General features: G+C 42.3%; 4 protein-coding genes and 1 pseudogene across 4 annotated transcripts; 3 read left to right on the top strand and 2 right to left on the bottom strand.

The window, feature by feature from the left end:
• Window positions 1-129: 129 nt before the first annotated feature.
• LOC139204968 (trypsin-like) lies at window positions 130-2,351 on the bottom strand. Its single transcript, XM_070835017.1, has 6 exons — window positions 2,267-2,351; window positions 1,903-2,059; window positions 1,565-1,663; window positions 1,267-1,430; window positions 443-579; window positions 130-333 (listed from the first exon to the last, which is right to left on the bottom strand). Exons 1-6 carry the CDS (start codon window positions 2,304-2,306, stop codon window positions 181-183), a joined length of 750 nt encoding a protein of 249 aa, XP_070691118.1. The 5' UTR covers window positions 2,307-2,351; the 3' UTR covers window positions 130-180.
• A 1,246-nt stretch (window positions 2,352-3,597) lies between these two features.
• LOC139204865 (transmembrane protease serine 9-like) lies at window positions 3,598-20,282 on the top strand. The gene is made up of 17 exons (XM_070834884.1): window positions 3,598-3,669; window positions 3,763-3,916; window positions 4,007-4,266; window positions 4,625-4,761; window positions 4,897-5,044; window positions 15,233-15,358; window positions 15,737-15,887; window positions 15,977-16,227; window positions 16,341-16,477; window positions 16,674-16,775; window positions 16,912-16,947; window positions 18,753-18,831; window positions 19,040-19,190; window positions 19,307-19,557; window positions 19,638-19,774; window positions 19,888-19,989; window positions 20,133-20,282. Exons 1-17 carry the CDS (start codon window positions 3,630-3,632, stop codon window positions 20,178-20,180), a joined length of 2,310 nt encoding a protein of 769 aa, XP_070690985.1. The 5' UTR covers window positions 3,598-3,629; the 3' UTR covers window positions 20,181-20,282.
• On the bottom strand, window positions 9,083-10,640 carry LOC139204969 (trypsin-1). Its single transcript, XM_070835018.1, has 6 exons — window positions 10,530-10,640; window positions 10,284-10,434; window positions 9,941-10,191; window positions 9,691-9,827; window positions 9,399-9,500; window positions 9,083-9,262 (listed from the first exon to the last, which is right to left on the bottom strand). Exons 1-6 carry the CDS (start codon window positions 10,567-10,569, stop codon window positions 9,215-9,217), a joined length of 729 nt encoding a protein of 242 aa, XP_070691119.1. The 5' UTR covers window positions 10,570-10,640; the 3' UTR covers window positions 9,083-9,214.
• LOC139204970 (trypsin-1-like) lies at window positions 12,215-13,697 on the top strand (annotated as a pseudogene).
• A 301-nt stretch (window positions 20,283-20,583) lies between the features above and the next one.
• On the top strand, window positions 20,584-23,328 carry mrpl17 (mitochondrial ribosomal protein L17). The gene is made up of 3 exons (XM_070835665.1): window positions 20,584-20,941; window positions 22,685-22,753; window positions 22,874-23,328. Exons 1-3 carry the CDS (start codon window positions 20,768-20,770, stop codon window positions 23,126-23,128), a joined length of 498 nt encoding a protein of 165 aa, XP_070691766.1. The 5' UTR covers window positions 20,584-20,767; the 3' UTR covers window positions 23,129-23,328.

The following is a 23,328-nucleotide window of genomic DNA, read 5'->3' as shown; positions in this document are numbered from 1 at the left end:
GTTGATTCTGGATATATGACAGGGAAAGCTTCAAAGGAGACAAGACCCCAGAGAAAGACGGGAAAAAAGTAAAGCTAGGGCTTTGAAAGAAAATAGGAATGAGTGGTAATGTAGGGCACCGAACAGGGGAAAACAAGTGGGAGAAGTGGAGAAAAATAAAGTGAAAAATTGATCATGTCTTCAGGGGTTGGCTGCGATGGTTTCCTGAATCCAGTACATGAACTCGCACACTTTGACATAGACTCCGGGGTAGTTAGGCAGGGCACATCCCTGACCCCATGACACCAGGCCTTGGACCTCTCCATCACACACCAGAGGGCTGCCAGAGTCACCCTGACGAACAGAGGGAGTGAGTGTGAGCATGTACACAGTGTTTAATTCTTCCACACAGAAAAAGCTGTCAGTCCGGTTAGTCTTTGGAAGCATTTACTCGACAACTCACATTGCACGCGTCTTTGCCTCCCTCAATGTATCCAGCACACACCATCCTGGGTGAGATCATGTCAGGATAGGCGTTCTTACAGTCCCGGTCGTCCAATATGGGCACGTCCAAACAGTGCAGAAGAGTGGGCATGTGCACTGTAAAAGTCAGAGCAGAGACACTCAGAGAAACCCAGACAAAATTATGAATTATTTCCAGCTGCATAGTGTTTTTTTGTAAAAGTTACTCAAACAGGAGAAAACAGTGTATTAGTGGGGGGTTCAGCCACAGATTAATACACATTTGGTGCCTTTGTGAGTATTTATGGCAGAAGGACGGTGTACGTGGGGTCAGCTGCAGTACCCATATTTATCGTAGTGAAGGAAGATGTCATCCAGTGCAACAGTAGCTCAGAGATTTCTCAATGACAACGATGGAGGTAGGAAAGGCTTTATCAGACTTTGGCTACACAAGCAATACTTGTTTGTAGGATCACTTGACTGGTTTTGAGCTTTTCACAGCAGGTATTGACAAAACGAAGAATGTAGACTCTCTCCAGACTTATCCTGCTATGTGTAGGATGTGAAAATTGTCAACTTTGATGGACTCAGTGGAAATTAACAGACGTAGCCCCCTGGCCATCTTGGATCTGGTTTGAAACCAGCATATTGGCTACACCAGTCTCACCATGACCCAATTTTCCAAAAACAAAATGAGAAAATCTGAGTGATTTAAAAGGAGCTAAAATCACATTCTGCTCTGCAAACTCTACATATAATGGCACTAAGCGTTTTGCTCTTTGCAAACTTTAGCATTGCAATTTCGAATCACAGTTATCAACCCACCCTCGCCACCCAAGGCGGTGTTGCCCCAACCAGACACAGAGCAGCGGAGCCCAGCCATTGGGCACCCTGTGGGCAATGGGATTGGTGCGACTGCCTCTGTCACCTCCACTGGGTGGAAGAGCTTGATCAGCATCATGTCAAAATCCAGAGTCTGGTAGTCATAACTGCACACAGAGAAATATAAAGTAAGTTTTAGGCTTCAGCTGTTCCTCTGCACTGAATGAATGACACAGACGATCATAAAATTGTGCAAAGGGAAGAAGATTCTCAGAAGGGATGATTAGTTTTTTTCACTCACCTAGGGTGCCAGATGATGTTTTCGGTCTTCATGAGCTGCTCCGTACCCTCAAACACTCGCAAATCGTGTTCTCCCAGCATGATCTGCATGGCATAGGGACTGAGAAAGGAGATGAAATATACTAGAAAAAAAGTGGAAGCAGAAAAACCTTTTGGCATTTTATTTCTTAGAACTGAATAAACCTTCATCTGCCCATTTTCCCCAATTTGGAAAGCATGTTTTTTGTTTATTTTTAAATCAAGAGGGGAAAAAGCAAAAGTTAATACACAAGGTTAAAAAAAGTGGAATTTAGCAGCAACAGAGGATGATGTTCATTTACTCAACCAGTGCATACTTACTTGTACCAACAGTGGGCAACAGAGAGCACCCACTGTGAGTTGATGAGCACCCCACCACAGAAGTGGTAGCCATAGTTGAGGGAGGCCATGTATGGACGAGAGTGCGGATAACACTCGTAACCGCCAATGATCTTGCCATCTTCACGGGGAACTGCCACTGTTACACACACAAACACACACACAGAGAGGTACAGGGCGACAGAAAGAATAAGATTGTATTTCAATGTTATCTTTTACCACAACTTTCCATCATATTTTTGAAATTGCTGATATTACAGAACCCATATACTTGCTCTCATATGTCTTAAGTATGTATGTATGTATGTATGTATCGCTGTGCATGTGTGCGTTTCTTCGTCTTTACCAGCAGCTCCCACCATCAGCAGCAGAGCCAGCAGTCTCATGGTGTCAAGAGAATCAGAACAGAAGACACCTGGACACACCCCGGATCATATTTATATCCTACCAGGCCCCCTGTGCACGGCCCATTCCCCCCTCCTTTCTTCCCTCTTCCTGTTGACCCCATCTGTGTCCTCACACTCTGTTGCTTTGCTCTACGTGTCAACCTAAATCTAATCTCTTATCATGCTCCTATTTTCATACTTGCCAACTTTTGCCCCATCGTAGCGCACCCCCTGTGGTTATGTCATCTGTGCACCTCATTTGCAAATGTGGACCAAGGTCTCCACACATTTAACACCTGTTTATGGTTCTCTCATGGGTCACTCATTGTTGGCAAGCTACAATATACAAACAATGGAAACAGTTACAAAACCTTTTTTTAAGATTTAGACCAATATGACCAATGACAGCAATAAATGTTGTTTGGCATATTGGCAGATATTTTATATTATACACTGTCACCCATAAAGTTGGAATAATTTGCAATGGTTAATTGTGGTTTAAGTTTCACTGTGATATGTTTGGAAGAATTTGATCAATAAAGTTGAGAAGATATACACTTTATTTATCAAGAATAAATCACATTGCCTCAATCATTTCATGAGAAGAGGTAAAAAACATTTAATTCCAACTTTATGGGCAACAGTGTATATTATGTTTTATTAATAGTTTTGTTTAAGAGGGAAAAAAAAAGTGTAGCTTTACAGCTCTTTTGGTTGAATAAATGCCAAGAGAGGTGAGAAAGAAATCACCTGTGGCTTCAGGAGCAGAAAACTAAAACGTTGTGCTGTGTGGTGTTTTTCATGTCAGACAGCCTGTGAGCTCAAACGAGTGCAGATGAAAACCTTCTATTCCCTCTATTCTTTTCTATTATATTCATTCTATTATAAACCAATATGTAATAACACAATGTGGCTGGTTGCAATAATTCACTGTGGTGTCTCCTAGAAAGCAAACCATGATGTGTCACACTTAAAAACCATTGGCACATTCATTTAGGTGATAGGTACAGAAAATCTATTAAGTAATCCATCATAAACAGAGTGCACAAAACACTGTCCGAGGCCAACAATGTGTGAGATGTGGCTCACTTATTAACTGAAAGGCTGAACGTGGCACATGGGGAGATAAGGTTATTTTTCAGGGCAGGGATTGGGGAGGGAGAAATGGGCAGAGAATTTAGGGTGGGTGGGTAGAACTGGCTGGGGGTATGGAAGTGTGGAGGGGGCGCGTGGAAACACACTGGGGAGTTTAGGTATAAATGCAGTGAGTGACAGATCATTCACGTCCAGCCTGGTCGTAGGAAGGCTTGAGTCAGCCACAAGATGATTGGCCTAATTGTTCTCACACTCCTGGGCGCTGCAGGTAAAGCACATTTGCAGAACAGTTCTAGGGGATAAGAATTGTGATGAATGATTTGATAAATATGAAGAAGTTTGTATTTCCTTTAAATCATAGCCGCAGCCCCCACGGATGACAGGATTGTGGGTGGCTATGAGTGTTCACCCCACTCTCAACCCTGGCAGGTGTCTATCAACATCGGCTACCACTACTGTGGCGGCTCCCTCATCAACGATCGGTGGATCATCTCTGCTTCCCACTGCTGGCAAAAGTGTGTACCACAGCACCGCATACAAGGATTCCCGTACGAACTGTATGTTTACGAGAATTGCGATCATTTTGTTCTTCGTCTCTGTTTCAGCCCCTATTCACAGATTGCCGTCTTGGGTGACCACCACATCTGGGAGAACGAGGGCACCGAGCAGTTCATGTCAGTGGATGCCATCTACTGGCATGAGAGTTACGACTACCAGACCCTGGATTATGACATCATGCTGATGAAGCTGGCCCACCCTGTCACCGTGAACCAGTACGTCAAGCCTATCGCCCTGCCCAAAGCCTGCCCCACACCAGGGGACATGTGCACCGTGTCCGGATGGGGGAACATCTACACTGATCAAGGTGAGGGGCCCCTGATCTAAACATTAAAAGTCGTGAAAACATTTTGCCTCATGTTAACAGGATGTTGTGACCTTTCTTCATGCTTTTGCTGAGATCACCTGAAGAAGCAAAACATTGCAAATTATCAAACCCTCGGCCTTCCATAGCTTTGACCATATTCAATAAACCATTGAGCACCGATACTGTACCACCAAAATGGTAGTGGCCAACTTTAAATATTCAAACTATCACTATATATGCTTTGGCTTTGGAATTGTTCTGTCATATTATTTAATAATGTAAATCTAAATATTATGATATTACCCACTTTAGACAAAACATTTTGCGATTATCCCCCCTTTGTCTCTCTTTTCTGCAGTGTTCAACCCATTTCACCTTCAGTGTGTGCAAGTCCCCATTCTGTCTTACAAGGAATGTGACGCCTCCTACCCCGGCTTGATCACTGACCGCATGGTGTGCGCCGGATACCTGGAGGGCGGCAAGGATGCCTGTCAGGTATGTCCACACATTTACACAGCACACAAAATAAGGCTTGTTGGTGTGTGTACATTTTTTTAACAAGCATTAAATGTGGTGAGATGGAGGCAGGAATAAACGTCTCATCTCTTCTTTGTCCTCTTCCCTGCACAGGGTGACTCTGGTGGTCCTCTGGTGTGTAACGGGGAACTGCAGGGTATCGTCTCTTGGGGTCAGGGCTGTGCTCAACCCAACTACCCTGGCGTTTACACCAAAGTCTGCTCTCTGATGCCCTGGATCAACGAGATTCTCTCCATCTACAGCTAGGCTGTGATCTCCTGTCACAGAACTACATGAGAGAGGGGAAACCAGACAGAGATTGAAATTGAAGGAGACAGATACAGGAGGTGGTGGTGGGTAGTGTCATGGAGACGAGCAGCAGGAGAGTGGCTCAGACAGAGAGACATCCACGTGGAGAAACAGAGGGAAAGAGAGAGAAAAAGGGATGTGTTCAATCATAGTAAAATCAATAAAATCTACCATGTTGTGATGCATCAGTGTGTTTATTATTGACAATATTGTCGTCCTGCGTCTGCTCTCAGTGCAGATACTCTAGAGCAACTACATGTATGTTGCTCTAAGACTTTTTCTTTTACTAATTCTTTATTCCCCAATTACAGCTAACGTCAGTGTGTGAATTAGCTTTTTCTCTGACCCATATCACCAAGCAATCACTCCACAAGATTTCCATCAAAATAAGACACACACACTCACACACTCACGCAGGCTGTTGTTTGATCTTTTAATGAAAGTTGCTTTGAAAAACTGCACAAATTCCCCAGTCTTTTTTTAGTGTTCTTGGAGCACATGAACGCAGGCCTCATTTTGAGTTTCTGTCTCCTGAGAGCAGTGTGTTTTATGCACCTAGAAAGGAAGGACACAGATGTTGGAACAGCCCATTTGTCAATGTCAGTATACTTTGAGAATCTAAAAAGGAGTTGCACTGCCATTTAAATTTGTCCAATGAGCTCCATTCAGAACTGAGGACTTAGTCATGAGTCCTTTCTCTGACAAAAATCTGCCTGCAGAAAAACTCAGAAAATGATAAAAGAAGTCTTTTCTTCAGCAGGGGGTCTTCTTTGAGTGCTCTGTCATACGTTTTGTGGTCATGTGACTGACGACAAGTCAATTCATCATTTTCCTTCAATTTCCTTCAAGTCTAAAATGATGAACATATTTTAAAGGCGAAAGGCAGTATTACTAAAAAAAATGTTTTTAATTATCTGAATATATGAATAAAAGTGGGATGTTGCCTTGAAGCTCTCCTAAAATGTGAATAATGGATCGTTGGTATAGCTTTGGGTTGACTTCACCTGAAAATGCTCTGTCATCATGGTTCAATCCAAGCCGAACCAAAGACCTCACAATTCCTCACTCTTTTTCGAGCTACAATCAGCATGAGAGGAACTGAATATGAAATGTTTTGACAGTTGCTAAAATTCTGTTTCTAAAAATTGGGCGCTCTACTGCACTGCATGAGAATGAAGGTCGTAATAAGAAAAACAACAGCTTTTTGAGTAAATAAGCTCTTGTGGTTACTAAAGGCTTGGCAACAAAAAACAAGCTTGGAGTCACACATTTCTGATTGATCATCTGACATTATTCAGTGGGGAAAAAAAGAAAGTCAATCTTAGCCATCTTAAACTATTGCCACCATTCAGGTAAGCATTTAGATGCTCAAAAGCACTCTTCAACAAGAAAAGAATTGTCATTCTTGCCATAATTGCCTTGTTTTCTAGTCCATGAAAGGTTGTTTGAAGCTGGTTGAAAAGCAGCCATCAGCAGTCAGTTACGCCGAAGTGACAGCACATGTCTTGTTTGTCACTCATTTGACCATCAATCGATGGACAGTGGCACAGACATATCTCCCATCTGTTCTCCACAGAGAGAGAAGATTTCAGTGCACAGGCTGCTCAGTCCAGAAGTGTGGATCATCCCTCTTCATCATCATCAACGTGGCACAACATACCAAGAGAGATGAAGAGAAGAAATTAAATACGACAGGATGACAGATAAGTAAATGAATGACTGGATGTAAAATTTAAAGTCCCTTTTAAAAATCATTTTGCATATCCATTTCTAATTAATTTATTCATACATTCAAATGCTGGGAAATGAATTTGAATTATTAATTGGCAGCAACCACAGACATGCCTCCTGTAATGAGACATGGGACTTCTAGTGCCGTCTAATGCAGAAGTACCTGCAGTCCTTCCACAGGTGAGCTGCATCATAAATCTATTCAAATACTGTCAAAGACGGTTAAAAATCAAGCTTCAAAGTTAATGACCAAATCCTAAGGTGGTGGGCTTGTCAACAATATTTTGCTTTACACAAAAAAACCCCAGCAAAGTATTAGACAAGTATTACATTATTATTAGACAAGTCATACATAAATGTCATTTTTAGGATGAGTGGTTGCTTTTGAACAAGTTGAAGCAACACGAGTAGCATTTGCCACAAACATGCAGGAAAGAATCCAACTATAATTTTGATTCAAATATCATCAGTGTAATCCAAATAAAATGTCAATACCTTAAAATCTATCAGATTCATTGCAACATTTTAGAGTTAGGGTTAGGGCACGGTCTGAGGCAACAGCAACCACAGCTACATCATAGAAATAAATAATGCATTGACATTTATATAGTGGATCAGCGATGCTACTTTTTATTTCACCTGATATTTTGACTTTTATCAAGGTCTTATAATCAAAGTAGTTTTCTACTTGGCTGATTTACTTGAAAGCCATTGTTGAGTAAAACTGACAATTATCAATAATGCACAACACATGAAATGAAAACTTCAATCAAGTTAAGGAAATTCCATGCACACTTTTAACTTAAGGCAGCCAATATCAGGAAGCATTATTTATCACATTTCAAACCAGATGAAACACTAGGGCAGACCTGGGAAGTCACAGTAAAGATTAAATAAGATCAGAAAAAGGAGACACCTTCTCTGAACTGTACTCTGAAATCTGTTCTTTGAAATTATTTTACATAACATAGAACCAAGCGATGTATTTGAGTCCGGAACAAAATATTTAACTGCAAATGGTGTAAACAGCAGTCGACGGTGTTGAACTGCTCGACTGAACTGGTTTTGATCACTTAATGGGCCGTTGTGCACTCTTACAAGATGCAGACCTAAAATTGAAGAAGACCAGAGGTGACTCAGCATAGTATCGCAGTTCAGGCTGACAGAATGAAGCGGACACAGTGCGTTGGCCGAATATCTTTTTTTGAAAGTTGTGTAAAAACCATAATGGTCCATGATGGCCCCATCCGTAGCCTCAGGACACAACACCCTGCAGCTCACCATTGCACATGGCCGGGCAACCAGTCACCCTCCGAGTATAAAACTCAACAAGCCATACCAGGGATGTCATGCAGTTATTGCTGTATTCCTGTCTGAACTCTGGCAAGAATCCTCGCCTCCCTCCAGGTATCCAGCATAGAACATGGCATCAGTGATCACGCTGCGGAAGGAGTTGTCACAATCCCCGAAATGGGGACATTCAGCCACTGCAGCTTGTTTCTGTCAGCAGCTGGAGATCAAGAAAGAAACAGCAAGATTCAACTGGAGCTACACTGAAGTTCAAACAGTCATGTTGAGAGCGCAAAGCAGGAGTTATTACTCACTGGAGCTCAAGGGTTGCCTCATCTAGAGACTGTGCACATGGTGCCAGCGGGGGCACAGCTGGTGGACAGAGCCAAAGGCGGCACATACTGGGTGAGGGTGGCAGGCTCGCACACCTTGATCAGCATGATGTTATGAGAGCTGTAGTTAAGGTGGCACGTGACACAGGAGGAGCTCATGAACTACTCTTGCTCACCTTCTTGGTGATCTTGATGCTGTGCTCTGCGAGAAATGCCTCAACGTGGATAGAAACAATCGAAGAACAGGGAATCAATGGAAAAAAACCACACAAAAATGACCATCAAATATTTATTTACATACACCGCAGGTCAATGAATCCTGGAAAGCATATGGAATGTGTTTACAACTTGTAGCAATAGACCACAGAAGTGGTAGCCAGAGTTCAGAGAAACCTCATGGGGCTGGGAGTAGGGCGTGCTCTCATACCCATTACCTGTCATACCCGACAATCTTGTCGTCCTGTCATTTGTCATTTCACTAGTTTGGATGTCAGGTTAAAGTAGGGACAGCAGATCAGCAGATACATAATAACCAGTAGTTTCCCTTGTTTCTGCTCTATTTTTCTGCTCTATAACTCGTGAAATTTAATTTCAGTGAAATAGGAAGACACAGGCAAAAAAATGAGAGGGAAATCATGTGGAAGTCAAGGTGTAAGACTTTATTGAGTCAGATGGAAATTGCTGCACATTGTTTGAATCTCAACAACAACGCTGTTGTTAGAGTGATGGCAGAAAGGCAGCGGAGAAGGATGGTGGTCGCAGGATCAGACTTAATAGCTGGCCATGGTGGACTCCAGCCACTCGTTGAAGAGGCAGACCTGTGAAAGGAGAGAGAATGAGGTTTGTTAGCACAGCCATTAACAAATATGATTCATTTTAAATAGGCAGGCACAATGTGAAATTTCAATCTCACACAGCTATGTTATTCATCAAAATTAGATCATTTAAGTTTACCTTGGCGTAGACACCGGGGTGGTTCTTCTCAGCACACCCGTAGCCCCAGGACACAACACCCTGCAGCTCACCGTTGCACACGACGGGGCCACCAGAGTCACCCTGAGAGAGAGAGAGAGAGAGAGAGAGAGAGAGAGAGAATAAGAACAATAAAAAGTTAAATAAAGATGAATGATTTCACTGGATTTCAGCACTGAAAGGAAAAATATGTTCAAGTAAATTCCCAGTATTCTGACTTGTGAGAAGTGCTGATCTTGGACAAGGACCTCTGCAGTCTCCTCTTGTTACATACCTGGCAGGAGTCCTTGCCGCCCTCCAGGTATCCAGCGCAGAACATGGCGTCAGTGATCATGCCGGGGTAGGAGTTCTCACAGTCTCTGTCAGACAGGATGGGGATCTCCAGGCACTGCAGCTTGTTGCCGTCAGCAGCTACGACGTGTAAAACAAAGCAAAAAGTTAAGGGAAAAAGGTTTAAAAGAACACAAATAGAAACACTGAAACATTCTGTAACTCCCAGCTTTTAAGATGCAGATGTTACTCACTGGAGCTCATGGTGTTGCCCCAGCCAGAGACTCTACACATGGTGCCAGCGGGGGCACAGCTGGTGGGCAGAGCCACAGGCTGCACGTACTGGTTGAGGATGGCGGGCTTGCTCAGCTTGATCAGCATGATGTCATTGTTGATATTGTAGGAGCTGTACCTGGGATGGCGGATGACGCGGGAGGAGCTGATGAACTGCTCAGTTCCCTCAGAGACCCTGATGTTGTGCTCTCCGAGACGCACCTCAACACGGCTGGAGAATAAAGAGAAGATCAGCCTGTTAAAAGCAGAGTCATTCCAGCAAGCAAAACTTTGTAATCTTTGTAATATGAAGAAGTGACGTACGACTTGTAGCAGTGAGCAGCAGACACAACCCAGTTCTCGTTGACCAGGGAGCCGCCACAGAAGTGGTAGCCAGAGTTCAGAGACACCTGATGGGGCTGGGAGTAGGCTTTGCACTCATACCCACCGACGATCTTGTCGTCCTCCGTGGCAACTACGACACACAGCAGACCAACCAAGTCAGCAACCAAGTAGACATTTTAAAATTGAGTGATCAGAACTAATGAATACAAACAGAGAGACGCTTACAAGCAGCTCCGATGAGCAGAACGAAGACCAGAGACCTCATGGTTGCTGTGTGATCTTGTGGATGAAAGACTTCTCTTGGAGTTCTGGTTTATATGGAAATGCTCTTCCCTACTTTCACTGCTGAACACACCCCCAAGGTTATTTTCAACCAATCACAGTCCTGGAAAAAATGTTCTCGGTATCGGAAAAGTAAATATCTTGTTGGCTGTGGGGTGGTCCGTACTGACATACTGCATGGGTGAAATTGTATTTGTAAAGGAGGGGCAATGGGGCATCCAGCCCCAATGCACTTTAAGATTAAACTAAGCAAATGTGAGCATTTATTTGAAAAATAGTTCATATGGCATGGAGTGATTGATCTCTGCATTATGCCTGTATGTGCTTTGAATTAGTTCACTCATCTAAGGAACAAAAACTAGTGTCTCTTGGTATCCCTGCATCAGCTAGTTTACATGATGCTGTGACTGTTTCGAAATCAAACATTACTTTACTATATACTGTATGGAATTTTAAATGTATTTTGCACTGGATGTATTTTGTAATCGTTAACCTTGACCTGGATGGATCTGTGCTGTGAAGCCGTGTTTGCAGCTCTGCAGATGGCCTGGTTCACAACCACAGTTGGTGAATGTGGCTTTCACAGGAAATCCATCCCATGTGTCTTAGATAGAACACCACAAAAAATGTTGATACAGTGAAGTGACAAGAGACAAACAAGAAGACGACGCAAAATCATTGCATGAGATCCCTGGTAAAGACGTACATTATAGTTGTCAAGCAACTATAGCGGCTTTTTTTGTCTTAAAAGTGATCTGATGATATTTTTATAACATTGTTACTGTATTGAAAAATCAATATTAATGCAAAGAATTATAACTAACCAATGATTAAAAAATAACTAAGCACAATCACACAATCAGTTACCATGATTTGGGATTAAAATGCAGTACAGATCTGCTGTTGGTGAAGTGTGAGTCAACCTGAGGTACATTTGACTTTTTACATGTTACAGTTGAGCTGCTGCAATTCCACATGACTAATATTCATGAATCACATGGATATGTATGAGGAGAAGATTAAAAGGTGCATGATTTGTCAAATATCACAGTTTGAAGATTAGAAATCCACACAGTCTAGATTATTCCACTCATGAGAAATTTAATAGCATTTTTTCTCACTTTTATAGATGTGTCTAAATGACACTGTTTCAGTAGTCGTTAACTGACAAATAGCACTCAAATATGCCGTCAAACAGTGATTAGAAAAATGCGAATGGACTGCAGTATTATTTGCCAGTACAGTAATTATACTGAGCTGAACATAAAAATTAACGTCTCTGAGGGGATTAATGTCACTCAAAGATAGACGCCTATTATGTTCCAGTCATTATGTTGTGTATTAGGCTTGCTGTAAGTACAGTTTCACGTACTCCGACTCCTCTAATACTGATCTGTGACTCAGCCTTGAGTAAAGCATTATGTGAATAATCCAGCTGCTTCAGCCATACTGGGCTGAATATTGTTGGATCACAGGCAGTCACTTCAAATGAACCATCTGGTGGACAAAAATTCACCATCAGGATTAACATTTTTATTATTATATTTTGACAGTTATTGGACCAATCAGGCAGCTTGAAGTAGATATGAAACAGGGATTCAGGTGATTGGACAGAACCACACACTGCAGCTATGAGGTCTCTGGTCTTTGTTCTGCTCATTGGAGCTGCTTGTGAGTGTGATATAGTACTTGAAGAGCAGGACTCCTTTCATGCAATGTGTGCTTTTGTATATTTACTATACTGAAGCAAACTCCTACTATAACTATGTCTGGCTGTCTGTCTTACATCTGTTTTTAGTTGCCACGGAGAAAGACAAGATCGTCGGTGGGTATGAGTGCACGCCTCATTCTTGGCCCCATCAGGTGTCTCTGAACTCTGGCTACCACTTCTGTGGCGGCTCCCTGGTCAACGACCACTGGGTTGTGTCTGCTGCACTCTAGATATGTTCAGACCTCACTTATCCATCTGATGAGGGAAAAAACATCAAGACATAAAAAAAAAAAAAGCATCCACCTTTTGGCATCTTCCACCACCTGTTATCTCTTTCAGTCACAATGAGGTGCGAATGAGAGAGCACCATTTCGGAATCACTGAGGGTAGCGAGCAGTTCATTAGTGCTACCCGTGTCATCCAACACCCCCTACTTCAACAGCTATACCCTTGAGAATGACATCATGTTGCTGCCACCCTCACCCAGTATGTGCAGCCTGTGGCTCTACCCACCAGCTGTGCCCCCCGCTGGCACCATGTGCACAGTCTCTGGCTGGGTCAACACCATGAGCTCCAGTAAGCAGAGAACAGTTATTTGACACAAACTAAGATTTCCGAAACTCTGTCCAAATTCACATATAAAAAGAATTTGCCCACAATCCCTAACAACCCATTCCTACTGCATACTTCCCATTTGTTTTCTGCTGCTGACAGGAACAGGCTGCAGTGTCTGGAGATCCCCATCCTGTCTGATTGTGACTGTGACAGTTCCTACCCTGGCATGATCGACAACTGGATACCTGGAGGGAGGCAAGGACTCCTGCCAGGTGTGTGTCTCTGATTTTATATTCAAATTCTACTACATTACTTTCACTCCTCTCTTATTCAAACTCTTTATCACCATGACATGCCATACTTATGTACAATGCTGCAAAGGTTTACAATACATGAAGAATAATTCTGTCTCTCGCTCAGGGTGACTCTGGTGGCCCCATTGTGTGCATCAGTGAGCTGCAGGGTGGGGGTGTTGTGTCCTGGGGCTACGGGTGTGCTGAGAGCAGCCCGGCGTCTACGCCAAGGTAATATTTCATTACATAAACTAAACCTCGAACTATCACCCCCTTTGATGTAGTTAAATTGCAACAAACTGACTAATGCCTTTCCATTTTCAGGTCTGTGTGCAGAGTGAGCGGCTGCACAGCTTGATGGCCACCAATTAACTCCAACATTGAACCTCCACACAGACAACCTAACATTAGTGCTGGAAATGAATCATGGGCTCTTCTGTGCAATTATTGTTCCATTTCTATTAAAAATATCCATCAATGCAAATCTAACAAAAATGACTAATTTAGACAATGAATAGATGTTATCTGCAGGCCGTTATTGTTAATACAAATTTGAACAAAAAATACAAATAGAATGAATGAAATAAAACATTTTTTTCTGTTTTATTCATTAGTTAGGACACAGACATCCAACAAGTTTTTTTATAAAGACCATTATTATTTCTAAACCACTTCACCATCTCTTGTATCAGTATAGATAAATCAGCCTGACACCAGCAGAACAGGGGTGCAGTATAACTTATAAATGTGAGACTATCAAAATTGATTAAGTAGATTTTCTTTTTCTATTTGGGTAAGTATTGTAGGTCCAGTGTGGAGTGAGAGAGAGAAAAAAAATCATTATTTTAAATGATATCTGTTCCATTAAACAACTTGCCTGAGGGTCTCAGAGTCCAGATTGTCTTTTAAGTCACTTTTTGTGTCTATACTCATTTTTATTTATATACTTATTTTGCTTTTGTTGCTGTGCCACTCATATGCATTATTTGTTCATGTTATTCTGCACTGATGGCACAAATCTAACTCTTAACTTTCCTCTGCTTTTTTAATTATATACATGAGTATATTTCAGATACAAAATTGATTTATAAATGATGGTTCACTTTTATTGATTAAAGGCCATACATATCCACACAGGTGTATGGCTGATGCGACCTTCTCAGGTTGGAGTTGTGCAAAGGGTCTACTGGATCTAGATGAGGTCACCATGTACTAATAAGAAGGATAAAAGTGTGACTTGTCCTACAATAAAACTGACTTTTGCTCTAAAGATTTCTGGATCCAGGGCGCTCTGTAATCTAACATTTATTCTGCAAAATGAGTACATTTGATTTTGGTGCTTAAAGTACATTTTCCACGTAATACTTTAGTACTGTTACTCAAGTAGAATTTTAATTACAGCACTGTTATTTGTAATATAATATATATTATAAATTGTGGTATCACTACTTTTACTTAAGCAGAGGACTTGTTCCTGTTTTCACCCTATTTGTTGAAAACTGCCGTGTAAAAGATTTTTTGACCTGAGGTAACAGGTGCTGAGAAACACACTGCTGTGAGATACCGTGTTCACGCACATCTAAATATAGAGGTGACTTGTGTACCTGTGTAATCTGACCAGCAACTTTGAGCACATAGACAGTGGATTCAAACCTTAACCAAAATAAAATATCCTCCTGAAAAACATTCAAATCTCTAAATAAGAATAAAGTTGTGAACAAACTAAGTACTCATTGTGAAAAATGCTGGACAAAGTGGTGCTAAGTCAAACTCCATATGCTGCTTAATAGCAATAAAACATATATTAGAGATTATCATTTATTAAAAAAAAAAAACAGACTGTCTATAGTATATTAATGTTAATTCTAGTTGTTGTATTGAATACAGTCATTAATAAATGAATGAATACATAAAAAATAAGGACAAATGATCCATATTCAAACTTTCCCTCATGATTTCCCATCTTTGCTGACAAGAGTCATCCTTACTTCCATAACGAAAAGTGTTTTTTTCAATCGTAATTCTGGAAATGAATCACCTGACTTCAACATCGTGCCACAGAGATTGGCTCCTCGCTGACCAATGAGGACAGCCCGAGAGCAGGGCAGCTCTCCTGACCGCGGATAAAAAGCAGAGCTGCAGGTCCTCTCATCCACAGGATCACACAGCAATCATGAGGTCTCTGGTCTTCGTTCTGCTCATCGGAGTTGCTTGTGAGTGTGAAGCTGTTTACAAGCAGATTGGCTTCCCCTCTGCTTCCAGCCTTAATCCCTGAACTTTGCTCAGAATAACCATTAGTTAAACATGGGTTTGACATTTGAGAGTGGCTGATTGATCTCTGGGGCAGCACGGTGGTGCTGTGGTTTGCACTGTTGCCTCAGAGCAGGTTCCAGGTTCGAATCCAGGTTTGAACTTGGGGTCCTTCTGTGTGGACTTTAAATTGACTGTAGATGTGAGTGAGTGTGAATGGTTGTCTGTCTGTATGTGTTGGCCCTGTGATTCAGTCCAGGGTGAATCCCGCCTCTCGCCCACTGTCATCTGGGATTAGCTGCCAAAACAGCTAACTTGTTGTTGACATGTGTGTGTCGTAGTTGCCACGGAGGACGACAAGATCGTCGGTGGGTATGAGTGCAAAGCCTACTCCCAGCCCCATCAGGTGTCTCTGAACTCTGGCTACCACTTCTGTGGTGGCTCCCTGGTCAACGAGAACTGGGTTGTGTCTGCTGCTCACTGCTACAAGTCGTACGTCACTTCTTCATATTACAAAGACAAAGTTTTGCTTGCTGGAATGACTGTGCTTTTAACAGGCTGATCTTCTCTTTATTCTCCAGCCGTGTTCAGGTGCGTCTCGGAGAGCACAACATCAGGGTCTCTGAGGGATCTGAGCAGTTCATCAGCTCCTCCCGCGTCATCCGCCATCCCAGGTACAGCTCCTACAATATCAACAATGACATCATGCTGATCAAGCTGAGCAAGCCCGCCACCCTCAACCAGTACGTGCAGCCTGTGGCTCTGCCCACCAGCTGTGCCCCCGCTGGCACCATGTGTAGAGTCTCTGGCTGGGGCAACACCATGAGCTCCAGTGAGTAACATCTGCATCTTAAAAGCTGGGAGTTACAGAATGTTTCAGTGTTTTTATTTGTGTTCTTTTAAACCTTTTTCCCTTAACTTTTTGCTTTGTTTTACACGTCGTAGCTGCTGACGGCAACAAGCTGCAGTGCCTGGAGATCCCCATCCTGTCTGACAGAGACTGTGAGAACTCCTACCCCGGCATGATCACTGACGCCATGTTCTGCGCTGGATACCTGGAGGGCGGCAAGGACTCCTGCCAGGTATGTAACAAGAGGAGACTGCAGAGGTCCTTGTCCAAGATCAGCACTTCTCACAAGTCAGAATACTGGGAATTTACTTGAACATATTTTTCCTTTCAGTGCTGAAATCCAGTGAAATCATTCATCTTTATTTAACTTTTTATTGTTCTTATTCTCTCTCTCTCTCTCTCTCTCTCTCTCTCTCTCTCTCTCTCAGGGTGACTCTGGTGGCCCCGTCGTGTGCAACGGTGAGCTGCAGGGTGTTGTGTCCTGGGGCTACGGGTGTGCTGAGAAGAACCACCCCGGTGTCTACGCCAAGGTAAACTTAAATGATCTAATTTTGATGAATAACATAGCTGTGTGAGATTGAAATTTCACATTGTGCCTGCCTATTTAAAATGAATCATATTTGTTAATGGCTGTGCTAACAAACCTCATTCTCTCTCCTTTCACAGGTCTGCCTCTTCAACGAGTGGCTGGAGTCCACCATGGCCAGCTATTAAGTCTGATCCTGCGACCACCATCCTTCTCCGCTGCCTTTCTGCCATCACTCTAACAACAGCGTTGTTGTTGAGATTCAAACAATGTGCAGCAATTTCCATCTGACTCAATAAAGTCTTACACCTTGACTTCCACATGATTTCACTCTCATTTTTTGCCTGTGTCTTCCTACATTATGGTATTGTCATCACAATACTTATAACCATGCTGTGATATTTCACAGAAATGTTGAAGAGTTTATCGCTGTTTGAGGGCAGAAATAAGGGAAATACTGGGTATCCCTTATCTGCTGTAGACAATTTAAATAAAAAGTTAAAAGTTTTTACAGTAGAAATAAGCCATAATATCATGCAATGTGCTGATTCCACATTTACCACACCAAGAATAATTTGTTCAGAGGCACAGTTTAATCCTGCACAAAAAAACTATGACTATAACTATAAAGTTAATCCTTTCAGTGATACATTGTGTGTCTTTAATGCTTAAAATGCTTCAGGTAGTGTTAAAGATGGTTTAAAAATTCTCATGTGTATAGAACTCTGAATGGAAAATCACCTGAAGTACCAGGATCTAAATGTCAACATCCTTTATGTTATTATGATATCATTATGGTATAATATATATAATATAATATGGGTTGAGGGGGAGAAGTGGGGCTAAATGTTTGCACTGCTTTTGAGTATTGTTTATGTTTTCTTTTATGATGCATCCTAATTTTAAAAGCATAATAATTTATGACTTGGTTTTTAATTAACTTCGACCAGACTGACCAAATATAATCATGTCTGCAAACAGCCCAATACCTCGAGAGTGTTATCAAGAGAGCACACAACAACACCTGCAGAGACACGAAAGAGCTCTTGTGAGAGACTATTAAGTAGCGGAAAACCCATAAAGCTTCTAAACCTTTAAAATAAGTAGTGTGGAAATTGAATTTGGATGCATGGCATCATCGTCATCATCAATGGCACAAAATGTGATTGAGCCCAAATCAGTGAGAACAATCCAATGAATGTGACAAATAATGCTGCATCAGTGTGTTGTGTTCACTGACTATTACTGTGGCTTGTTACCTGATGTATCACATGAATCTGATGCCATTTTTGATTTAACAGTATTTTACTTTTTATTATTTCCAGTAGTAACATCCATTTGTTTGTTGTACTTGAATGCATTTGCTTGAATTATTTTATTAGTTAATGTATTTAGCATCTTTGCTTCTGTGAAGATTCTCAGTCATCCAGGTCATAGTTATTCACTGGACTTGTTGAAGGTACCTTCCTAAGAAGTCCTAAGAAATCTTCTTTACTCCTTACCTCACATCAAACTTTGGCAATATTGTTCCCATGACTTGACACATTAAAATAACTGAAGAGAATTGCGCTGAATTAAACAAAGATAAAGTAGTTGCTCTGTATAAAAGAGCTTTCCCTGCAGTTTTCATTTGCAAAGGCCAGAGCCAGTCAGTGAGTGAGTCTGTGAGAGCGGCTCCACCTGCCACTACGTCTGGGGAGTGAAGGTCAGGATGTTGATTACAGCCTGATCAATACACACTGGTCTGTACTCACACCAGGCCAATGCAAAAACAGATCAAACAAAAGGAACATTATTTTTGTGACAGAACTGAACAAAATCCTTAAACCAGAGTTCCATTAAGACTATGGAGTCCCTTTCTGGCAAAATAATATTATGTAAAGTAAAGTTTATCCACTGGCACACTTTGAGGGTTTTAATTGGTTAGCAGCACCAGGGGTGTGTCTGGGCAGCTGGCATAAATTAATGCAATGAATAAAAGGCCGGAATGGACACAGGAACATTTCTACATCAACCAGTCATGAGGTCTCTGGTCTTTGCTCTGCTCCTAGGAGCTGTGTGTAAGTATTTAGGAAGCATCAACGATCTCAGAATATATTTAGTATGGGAAATACAATACCTGTGGTGTGGATCAGTTATGTGCCAAAGAAAATCTATGACCCAGAACATCACCAAAGAGGCAAAGGAGATGCAAAAATGTTGGACATCTGCAGAGGGACTTTTTCAACATACTACATACAGCTATATAATGACAGATTTTCTTTTCAGTTGCCACAGAGGATGACAAAATTGTTGGAGGGCGTGAGTGCACCCCTCATTCACAGCCCCATCAGGTGTCTCTGAACTCTGGCTACCACTTCTGTGGCGGCTCCCTGGTCAACGAGTTCTGGGTGGTGTCTGCTGCTCACTGCTACAAATCGTGGGTGCTCCTTAAACATCAAACACAAAAAAAAAAAACTAGACTGGTCTCTCTCAAGCCATCCCTCCTGTTCTCCATTCTCTCTGTCTCACTCACAACCTCTGCCTCTCTTTCAGCAAAATGGACATCGTCCTTGGTGATCACAACCGCTGGTTCATGGATGGCAATGAACAGATCATTCCTGCTGCCAGCGTCATCCCTCACCCCAACTATGAGTCCTGGCTGGTTAACAATGACATCATGCTGATCAAGCTGAGCAAGCCCGCCACCCTCAACCAGTACGTGCAGCCTGTGGCTCTGCCCACCAGCTGTGCCCCCGCTGGCACCATGTGTAGAGTCTCTGGCTGGGGTGTGACCATGAGCTCCTGTGAGTATCAAACACTGTCAGCATAAAGGACTTAATCGCGTTACATTTGTCCTCATGTCTCTGGCTATGCATCTCCACAGCTGCTGATAGTAACAAGCTGCAGTGCCTGGAGATCCCCATCCTGTCTGATGAGGACTGTGATAACTCCTACCCCGGCATGATCACTGAGGCCATGTTCTGTGCTGGATACTTGGAGGGAGGCAAGGACTCCTGCCAGGTGAGTATTGCAGTCGTACACAAAGTATTTCTTACTTGTTTAGTATCGTCCGTACTTAGTTGAGACTGAAAACTTTTATATATGTCCAAACTGCTTTGCTCCCCCACTCTCAGGGTGACTCTGGTGGTCCTGTTGTGTGTGATGGTGAACTGCAGGGTGTTGTGTCCTGGGGCTTTGGGTGTGCAGAGAAGAACCACCCTGGTGTCTATGCCAAGGTAAAAAAAAAAAAAGCGGAAAAAAGTTTCTCACAGTAATCATTTATTTCTCTTTTATGACACAGAAATGTTCTGAAAGTGTGATGTGACATGAAGTTTTCAATATGCCTTTTTCATTTATGTTTCCCCCTGTCTGGCATCAGACCTGCATTTTCACAGATTGGCTGCAGAGCACCATGTCAACTTACTGAGTTCAGTCCGATTCTACCTCTGCAGCAGCTGTTTCTATACTGCAAAATGAAACTCTGGCCTGCTGTAATGGCGACTGAAATAAAATAAAAGTGTAACACCTCTGTTTTTCTCTTTCTTTCTGGTCTACCTGGCCAATCTACACAGCACATGCAACGAGGGAATAAGAACGTACATGTTAGTTAATATTACTTATTTTTTACTTGTCATATATGTTTATATATATATATATATAAATTATATTACATGCGTTTTAAGTATTATAATTGAAAAGCATGTTATATAGTATTGAAATGGTCCAGAAAGATGTAGATCTGCAGAAATTGGGAAACACTAGTTGCAGTGAGTTTGGGCGGAACTGTCGCTCGGCAGTACGATGACCAAGTCGGACTAATTTGACGACGCACCACCAATGTCAAACCCAGCAGGTTCAGCATTAACTGAACTGACCTCAGGATCTGTCCTCACACCGAGTTAACTTCTCTAACATCCAGTCAGCGGGCGGCTTGAGGAGCTCACCCGCTTCACTTTGTCCGTGAACGTGCTCTGCTTTCCCGTTTGTTTGTCGCGGCGAATCTAACCGGACAAGATGCGCCTCACGTTGCAAATGTTGATCTCCCACGGCCGGGTGGCCCGGAAGTTGGGTCTGGGTCCAGAGTCCCGAATCGACATGCTGCGGAACATTTTGACAGGACTGGTCCGGCACGAGAGGATAGAAACCACGAGGGCCCGCGCGGATGAAGTCCGTTTCTACGCCGAAAAGGTACCGAGGAGCCGGAGATGCTGCTAGCTAACATTAGCTAACAAGGCTGGTACAGTGTTTGACCAGCTCTAATTAGCCAAATAAACACAGTACAAAAGTTACACTAACTACGTCTTTCATCCGGAAATGTTGTTGCTTTAATGGTAAAAACACAGTTCAGTCTGGACAGTATCTCACCATCATCACTCCAACAAAACTCTGGTATGATTTAATGTTAAAAAACTGCCATATTTTGATGTGAACTCTGTAATTACATACACACACATTAGCATTTTATATCTACAACACATTTACTCCAGTATCAAAGTACTGCTGCTACAGTCTAGTGATTAAAACATATACTAATTACAACATGCAACACAGCCCGTCACATACTTTGTCAGCAGTCAAAATAGTTGCAAATAATTTGTAGAAATCTCAAAATTATACATTGATACATGAATCCGTATAATACCACAATGATTTAAAAGAGTAGAATGAAATCTGTTTTTTGCATACATATATGCATATACACTACTCACAAAAGTTAGGGATATTCGGCTTTCAGGTGAAATTTCAGGATGAACCTAAAATGCATTCTAACCTTTCCAGGTGAACTTAATGTGACCTCTAAACCTTTGAATGCACATGTCCAACTGTTCAGTGTTTCAGTACTTTTTGCACCAGTTGCTGTTCTCTAACAAGAAGCTTAACAGCAACATTCACAACAGGTTTGATCCTTGAATCGACCAATACATTTCCTGCTTCAGTTAGAATTGGTATTTAAACAGTCCTCCTCATCATGCTGTTCACATTCTGACATCATGAGACCAAGACGACACCTAACAATTGATCAGCAGCACCTCAACACTGGAGGCTTCAAACAGGAAGTCCTCAGATGGAAGTTTTTTACTGAGCTTAGAGGGTCACAGAGTGTCATCAGGAGGTTGTAACAGTGATACAGAGAGACTGGAAGAGTCACAGAAAGGAGAGGAGTGGACGTCCTTTGGCCACATCCCAATTTATTGAGACACTGAACATTTTTTGTTGTGGTATACCCACCACTGTTGTTAGCTTTTCTTTCAATAAATTGTTTAAGATGAATAAAATTACCATTGCATGCTTCTACTTAAATGCCCTACTTTCATTATATAATATCACTGTAGCATTCACTTTTTCCATATATTTCACCTGAAAGTCGAATATCCCTAACTTTTTGTGAGTAGTGTATATGTGTGTGTGTCAAAAGTCTTATTGTGAGTCAGTTAAATTATAGTACTTTATGTAGTGCGGCTCAATATTAATTTAATCATGTGATCCACCATTGCTTTGTAGACAGACTTTGTCCTGTAGTCCAATCAGAATACTTCATATGGGGAAATTTAGGTGGACACTCAAGCATCTTATCTCATTAAACAACCGTGGACATCAATATGCAGCTGTAACAGCCTCCATGCTTGTGATCGCTTTAGTTACTGTTATAAATGTTTGCACTGTGCAAACTGCTAATGGGAGGGAAGCGGAAGTATTGCTGCAGAACCCCTGAGTCCTCCTGTAGGACGCTGTCGGGTCCCTGAACCTAATGAGACGATCACTGCACCCGAGGCAGCCCGGTGTTTTTTCTCTGTCCAAATACAGTCCCACAGTTTCACACTTTACATGGGTGCACTGGTCTACTATGCAAAACACTCAGATTTTAATTTGCCGTTCTTCCACACTCAGTGGCTCTGACTTAATGTGCTTTCATGTTTTGTTTTTCACCAGCTGATTGACTTTGCCAAAAAGGGAGACACCGATGAGAAGGCAATGAAAATGGCTAGTTTTTGGCTGACGGTACGTGTCTGCAGCTCGTCACAACTGCGTCAAGTTACAACATGTGTCTCTCTGAACATAAACAAAAGAAACAGTTACTGTGAAGTCATTGTTTAGTTCAAGTGTGCTTCCTCTCTGCAGGAAAAGGATCTGGTCCCAAAGCTCTTCAAGGTCCTGGCTCCACGGTTTGAGACCCAGCCAAAAGGCTACACACGGATGGCCCACATCCCCAACAGACAGAACCTGGACCGAGCTAAGATGGCCGTCCTGGAGTACAAAGGCAACCCCTTCCCTCCTCTCTATCCTGTGAAAAAGGAGAATGAACTGACTCTCATCAACCAGCTGCTCAAAGGCTACAGAGAGGAGCGGGCACAACAGTTACCGGCAAAAGCTTGATTAAAACCACCCTGCTGTTGGATCAGTGATGGCGGGCGCTGAGGCTTGATGCTTGGGTGCTGAAATGCTTCTGAAGAGTCGCTTGCAGATGATGCAGATCGCGGCTTATAGGGACTAACGCATGTCTTCATGTTCCTGCTCCAGAGTCACCTGAAGTGAAGAGCATTTCTGTAAAAGGACAATTATGATTGATTATCTAA

Source organism: Pempheris klunzingeri, chromosome 8 (assembly GCF_042242105.1).
Source record: "Pempheris klunzingeri isolate RE-2024b chromosome 8, fPemKlu1.hap1, whole genome shotgun sequence".
NCBI classification, from domain to species: Eukaryota; Metazoa; Chordata; class Actinopteri; order Acropomatiformes; family Pempheridae; genus Pempheris; species Pempheris klunzingeri.
The sequence above is the reverse complement of the archived record's forward strand: the minus strand, read 5'-3'. Positions and strand labels throughout refer to the sequence as shown.

Coding starts and splice junctions, on each gene's coding strand:
- LOC139204968 (XM_070835017.1), bottom strand. CDS start 2,306: ATGAGACTGCTGGCTCTGCTGCTGATGGTGGGAGCTGCTG. Junction 1,431..1,564: donor AACATCATCTGGCACCCTAG/GTGAGTGAAAAA, acceptor CTCTGTGTGCAG/TTATGACTACCAGACTCTGG. Junction 580..1,266: donor CACCGCCTTGGGTGGCGAGG/GTGGGTTGATAA, acceptor TGACTTTTACAG/TGCACATGCCCACTCTTCTG.
- LOC139204865 (XM_070834884.1), top strand. CDS start 3,630: ATGATTGGCCTAATTGTTCTCACACTCCTGGGCGCTGCAG. Junction 4,267..4,624: donor GAACATCTACACTGATCAAG/GTGAGGGGCCCC, acceptor TCTTTTCTGCAG/TGTTCAACCCATTTCACCTT. Junction 5,045..15,232: donor CGAGATTCTCTCCATCTACA/GCTAGGCTGTGA, acceptor CTGACCAATGAG/GACAGCCCGAGAGCAGGGCA.
- LOC139204969 (XM_070835018.1), bottom strand. CDS start 10,569: ATGAGGTCTCTGGTCTTCGTTCTGCTCATCGGAGCTGCTT. Junction 10,435..10,529: donor TCTGCTCATCGGAGCTGCTT/GTAAGCGTCTCT, acceptor TGTGTGTCGTAG/TTGCCACGGAGGACGACAAG. Junction 10,192..10,283: donor GCTGCTCACTGCTACAAGTC/GTACGTCACTTC, acceptor TTTATTCTCCAG/CCGTGTTGAGGTGCGTCTCG.
- mrpl17 (XM_070835665.1), top strand. CDS start 20,768: ATGCGCCTCACGTTGCAAATGTTGATCTCCCACGGCCGGGTGGCCCGG. Junction 20,942..22,684: donor TCCGTTTCTACGCCGAAAAG/GTACCGAGGAGC, acceptor GTTTTTCACCAG/CTGATTGACTTTGCCAAAAA. Junction 22,754..22,873: donor TGGCTAGTTTTTGGCTGACG/GTACGTGTCTGC, acceptor TCCTCTCTGCAG/GAAAAGGATCTGGTCCCAAA.